At 46.7% G+C, this 6,347-nt stretch overlaps 1 protein-coding gene across 1 annotated transcript; it reads left to right on the plus strand.

The window, feature by feature from the left end:
• Positions 1-2,435: 2,435 nt before the first annotated feature.
• LOC101152815 (large ribosomal subunit protein uL23-like) lies at positions 2,436-2,962 on the plus strand. The gene has a single exon (XM_055355428.2). The coding sequence runs from the start codon at positions 2,436-2,438 to the stop codon at positions 2,901-2,903; it is 468 nt and encodes a 155-aa protein (XP_055211403.1). The 3' UTR covers positions 2,904-2,962.
• Positions 2,963-6,347: the final 3,385 nt, after the last annotated feature.

Consider the following 6,347-nt stretch of genomic DNA (forward strand, 5'->3'; position numbering starts at 1 on the left):
GAATAGACCAGTCCCTCTCTGCCAGTGGCAGGTGGGATGTGAATGAGGCCAGGGAGCTAATGGCACTCAGTCACACTGAGGAGTTCAGGCAATGGTGGGGAAAGCTGAAGGCAGCATGCAGAGGAAACCAGAGAACTGAATCCTTGGTTCCATTCGTATCTGACCAAGGCCCCAAATCAGAGTTTCCCTTTTATTCTTCTGGTTTAGTTGCTACTTGAAACACTCAATTATCCTTCCAACCAGCTTCAACCCCCGCTTTTCCTTCTTAAAGTAGTTGGTTAGGTTTTTGTTTCTTGCACCACACACCAAGAAAACAGATGACAAACTGAGTAGGTTAAATTAATATTATCCAAAACTTTGTTCATCCTGAGACCTCAGATTACCTTGCATCCCTCAATCACAGTGGCACCCAGGAGGCGCTGTGTCAATAGGGACTGCTTTTCCCCTAGCCAGTTTTGGAAGCTCCATTACCAGAGCTGGTGTCTCACTTTCTAGAAAATTCTCAGTCCATTTACATAAGACCTGGAACTGCCTGGTAAGAGCCCACAGTTCAAAAGGTGATATAAGACCCTCCTGGAGTGTCTTCAGAGGACATGCTGGGTCTCATATCTGTTTTCAGCTTTACACATGACTCAGCCTCTCTTTTTTTTTTTCTTTTTTCTTTTTTTTTTCGTGGTTGAGATGGAGTCTGGCTCTGTCACCCAGGCTGGAGTTTAGTGGCGCGATCTTAGCTCACTGCAACCTCCGCCTCCCAGGTTCAAGTGATTCTCGTGCCTCAGCCTGCTGAGTAGCTGGGATTACAGGCATCTGCCACCACACCTGGCTAATTCTTTAATTTTATTTATTTATTTATTTTTGAGACAGAGTCTCGCTCTGTCACCCAGGCTGGAGTGCAGTGGCACGATCTCAGCTCACTGCAACTTCTGCCTGCCAGGTTCAAGCGATTCTCCTGCCTTAGCCTCCTGAGTAGCTGGGATTACAGGCGCCCACCACCATGCCCAGCTAGTTTTCGTATTTTTAGTAGAGACGGGGTTTCACCATGTTGTCCAGGCTGGTCTGGAACTCCTGACCTCATGTGATTTACCTGCCTTGGCCTCCCAAAGTGCTGGGATTACAGGTGTGAGCCACTGCGCCTGGCCAGCCTCTTCTTATAGTATGCTTAATATCTGCATCAAAGCAAAATACATTTCTAAACATGCAAACAAATACACTGCACCCACTTACAAGACAATTGCTGTCTACTCCATGATTCGTGTCTATGGCCAATACAAGGTGGGCCAATGGCCAAGGCACAGCATGTCCTCCTGAAATCATCTGTGGGAGGAGAATTCACAGTTGAGCCACTCAGGACTTGAAGGAGAAAATAAGATTATAAATATTTTTATATTCATCAACTTGCTGAATGAAAGAGATATTTGGGACATTTTAATACATCTCAAATTAGTAATGATGAGTACTATTCAAATTTCCTTTTCTGTCCGGAGGGAGGTGACATCTGTTGGTCTTTTTTTGTCTTTTTTTTTTTTTTTTTTTTTTTGAGATTGAGTCTTGCTCTCACCCAGGCTGGAGTGCAGTGGCACAATCTCAGCTCACTGCAACCTCCACCTCCCGGGTTCAAGCGATTCTCCTGCCTCAGCCTCCCGAGTAGCTGGGATTATGGGTGCATGTCGCCCAGCTAATTTTTGTATTTTTAGTAGAGACGGGGTTTCAACCTTGTTGGCTAGGCTGGTCTTGAACTCTTGACCTCAAGTGATCCACCCGCCTCAGCCTCCCAAAGTGCTGGCGTTATAGGCATGAGCCACTGTGCCTGGCCATACATTCTGTCATGTCCCACAGAGTTTAGGGTAGAGAATAGAAAGTTCAATTTGGGACATGCTGAAATTAAGGCCCCTGCAGGGCATGCTAGTGGCAATACCCAATGAGCAATCAAGGCCCCAAATTTAGGTTTGGACATCGTTGGCATTTGGGTGGTTGTTGAAACCCTGGGTATGAGTGAGATAATCCAAGAATTTGTAAAATGAAAGGAGAAGTAAACCAAGACAGAGCTCTGGGAAAAGCAACATTTATGGGGCTAATGGGAAGAAAAGGAATTAGTGAAGAAAAAGGAGAAAGCGCATTTGAGGAGTTAGAAGAAAATGATGGGTGACTGGCAATTTAATGGCCGCAGGAGAAGAGGATTTCAAGAATGAAGAAGTGGTCAACATAGAGAAGAGGACTAAGAAGATAAGGACTTAGAGGACTAAGAAGATAAGGGGTCCCTGGAGTTTAGCAACAAGGAAGTCCCTGGCAACATTAGTGGCTTCAGTGGTGTAATAGAGAGAAAATCCAGATGTCAAGGGGTTGAAGACCCTGGCGCCAGTCTACAGGGGAATGGAGCTTTCCCTACACTGCTCAGCACTACGTGATGTCAAGAAGATGGAAGGCCTTTTCACAAGATGGCACCGAAAGCGAAGAAGGAAGCTCCTGCCCCTTCTAAAGCCGAAGCCAAAGCGAAGGCTTTAAAGGCCAAGAAGGCAGTGTTGAAAGGTGTCCACAGCCAAAAAAAAAAGATCCACACGTCACCCACCTTCCGGCGGCCCAAGACACTGCGACTCCGGAGACAGCCCGAATATCCTCGGAAGAGCGCTCCCAGGAAAAACAAGCTTGACCACTATGCTATCATCAAGTTTCCGCTGACCACTGAGTCTGCCATGAAGAAGACAGAAGACAACAACACACTTGTGTTCATTGTGGTTGTTAAAGCCAACAAGCACCAGATTAAACAGGCTGTGAAGAAGCTCTATGACATTGATGTGGCCAAGGTCAACACCCTGATTCGGCCTGATGGAGAGAAGAAGGCATATGTTCGACTGGCTGCTGATTACGATGCTTTGGATGTTGCCAACAAAATTGGGATCATCTAAACTGAGTCCAGCTGCCTAATTCTAAATATATATATATATATCTTTTCACCATAAAAAAAAAAGAAGATGGAAGTTTAAGGGGACACAGATGTAACGAGATAAGGAAGGGGGAGCTGTAAGAACAGGTGCCTATGTTTGGATAATCGGATTTTGTCAGAGTATTACTTCTAGATGATGACAAGGCTCAGAGTGTGACCAAGGGGATGAGTGGCCTGAGCAGTAAGAAGGGCTAAGGTCATTGGAGACAAGGGGGTTAGAGACTTTAAGATTAAGATATAGAAGGTGTTATCCACAGGGACACTAAATCACCCAGGATGATGGCAGTATTTCTCCTGGGAAGTCTGTGAGTCAGGGGCCAAAGTCCTCAGTGAATGTAGGGGAAGTGCCGAGGAAAGGAGCCCAAAAACAGTGGTGATCTGAAAGAGGCAGTGAGGACGGGGCATGCGGACCACCTTCCTCCTTGTCACATGGTAGGTAGGCTATCTTGATGAAGTTAGCAAGGCCTCATGCCATGTCCTCAGCCAGGTTTCAGTTAAAGCAGAAAGTGGAGGGAGCTCCCATCTGTAAATGAACCAAGGTTCCAGGTGATACAGGCTCAGGATGCTGTAGTAATAGCCGGAAACACAGAGGGCAGCATCATCCCAAGAGTATAGGAGAGGCCCACTGTCTGGATTCACTTGCATTTTGGGAGTCAGCCTAGGATGACAGGAAGAGTTGGGGGCATCATGGGGCTGATTGAAGAGGCACTAAAAGAGACCAGGATTGACTTGGCTTCCATGCTGTGCAGACCAAGGCCCTAGGCTATGCCTACAGCCTGGTATGCACCAAGTTCCCAACAGAAATTTGGTGAGCCTCTGCAGGGCCTGGCCCTGGTGAGGAGAGGGATAACTAGACCTAAGTCAGAATAGAAGTAGACAGTGGTCTCCTGGACCCCCTGGGTGGATATGTGTTTGTCATGGACTCTGTAGTCGGTCTCCCATCCATTCACACACTGTTCTCTATGGAGGAGCTCTTTAGGTAGGACTGGCTTCACTTCCAGCCTCAGGGGCGTGTCCTAAATCAGTTAGAAAAATCCCATCCCCGGGCCCAGTGTTTGGGTCAGGGAATGGCCCAAGCCAGCTCTACCCTCCTCTGTGTGATGACTTTTCTCTGGTCACAGGGGTTGCTTTAGAGTGAATCTATGACAAACATTGACCCAAACAGATTGAAGCCCAGTAATTTGAAGTGAGATTGAAGTCTAGTGCAAAGATGTAAAATCTTTAAAAACTGCAGCCATTTCTACCCCTATAAGGAGAAACAGCTTGTCTGAGTCCATTCTTTTTTTTTTTTTTTTTTTTTTTGAGGCGGAGTTTTGCTCTTGTTGCCCAGGCTGGAGTGCAGTGCTGCAATCTAGGCTCATCGCAACATTTGCCTCCCAGGTTGAAGCGATTCTCCTGCCTCAGCCTCCAGAGTAGCTGGGATTACAGGCATGCACCACCACGCCCGGCTTATTTTGTATTTTTAGTACAGATGGGGTTTCTCCATGTTGGTCAGGCTGGTCCCGAACTCCTGACCTCAGGTGATCTGCCCGCCTTGGCCTCCCAAAGTGCTGGGATTACAGGCGTGAGCCACTGTGCCCGGCCGCCTGGCTAATTTTTTTTATTATTATTAATTTGTAGTTTTTGTAAGCAAGATACAGGGTCTTGCTTGGTTTCTCAGGCTGATCTTGATCTCCTAGGATTAAGTGATCCTCCCACCTCAGACTCCCAAATGTTCTTTATTATTGACACCAGTTTGAACTGGATTTTCTGTTACCATGCCTTACCTGAGAGCATCCCAGCTGAGAGAAACGTACCTTAGACATCCCTTTGCCCTATTAGCTCCCACCCATCTTCCGGGACCAAGGTATGTATGGGGGCTGGGCGTGTGTAGATTCTGGAGTTCTCAGCCCTCAGTGGACTGTGATTCTGAAGACAGCTGGATGTAAACTGTGAGTCGGGGAGGGGGTCAGTTTTCTGTGTCAGAGACTATTTGACCCCCAGCCCCTATCTTGGTGACTCAGACATTTAGTTGTATTTTGTAGAATCTTTTGCATGACCACACCTGACTTTCTTAGTAATCTCCCTAAATTAGTTTTCTGTTAATAAGATTGTTTCTTGTCTCTGATCCATACTACGTGGTTATTATGTGCTTTTCCTTCCCACTCTTATTCATTCAATGAATATTTATCAAGTGTCTACCAGGTGGCAGGCACCATTCTGGGCACTGGGGGTACATCAGTGAACAAAATAGATAACAATCCATGCCCTTGGGGCTTATAGGATTACATTCTAATAGGGAGATATAGACAATAAACAAAATAAACAAGTAAAAAATATATAATTTTAAACAGTGATAAAATGGGCCAGGCATGGTGGCTCACTCCTGTAATCTTAGTGCTTTAGGAGGCTGAGGTGTAGGATTGCTTGAGGATCAGAGTTTGAGACCATCTTGGGGAACACAGTGAGAGCCCTGTCTCTACAAAAAATAAAAATAAAAAATTAGCCAGGCATGGTGGCACATGCCTGTGGCCCTGGGAGGATGGGGCAGGAGGACTGCATGAGCCCAAGAGTTCAAGGCTGTGGTGAGCTATGATCACGCCACAGTACTCCAGCCTGGGTGATAGAGCAAGACCCTGTCTTGAAAAAGGCAATAAAATGCTAAAGTGGAAAATTCAAATCAGGGAGTTTTTGTGCGTGTTTATTTTAGATAGGTTGTATAGGGAACGCCTCACTCAGAAAGTTGCTTTGGCTTTTTTGTAAAGACCTCAACAAACTGAGACTTGGACCACGGATGAGTATGGAGGGGAAGATCACTCTCAGTAGAGGGAACAAGTCCAAGGGCCTTGAGGTGGGCACATGTCTGGTGTGTTTGAGGAACGGCAAGGAGGCCAATTCGACCCAGAGGGGTGATGGAAGGGTAGAGTAGGAGGTCACAGAGGTGATGAAGCTGGTCACATGGGGCCTTGTGACTTGCTATTAGTTGGCTGGGTGTGGTGGCTCACACCTGTAAACCCAGCGCTTTGGGAGGCTGAAGCCGGTGGATCACTTGAGGCCAGGAGTTCGAGACCAGCATTGGCAACATGGTGAAATCCTGTCTCTACTGAAAATATGAAAATTAGCCAGGTGTGGTGGCGCATGCCTGTAATCTCAGCTACTTGGGAGGCTGAGGCAGGAAAATTGCTTGAACCCTGGAGGCGGATGTTGCAGTGGGCCGAGACGGTACCACTGTACCCCAGCCTGAGTGACAGAGTGGGACTCTCTCTCAAAAAAAAAAAAAAAAATTGCCTTGCAATTAGTTGTTAGAGAAACTACATTGTGTATGTGGGGGAGGGGATGGCAGATGGAAAATAAATGGTCAGTTTTGGGCATTTAATTTTTTTTTGAGACAGGGTCTTGCTCTGTTGCCCAGGCTGGCATGCAGGGG

This window comes from Gorilla gorilla, chromosome 9 (assembly GCF_029281585.2).
Source record: "Gorilla gorilla gorilla isolate KB3781 chromosome 9, NHGRI_mGorGor1-v2.1_pri, whole genome shotgun sequence".
Taxonomy (NCBI): Eukaryota; Metazoa; Chordata; class Mammalia; order Primates; family Hominidae; genus Gorilla; species Gorilla gorilla.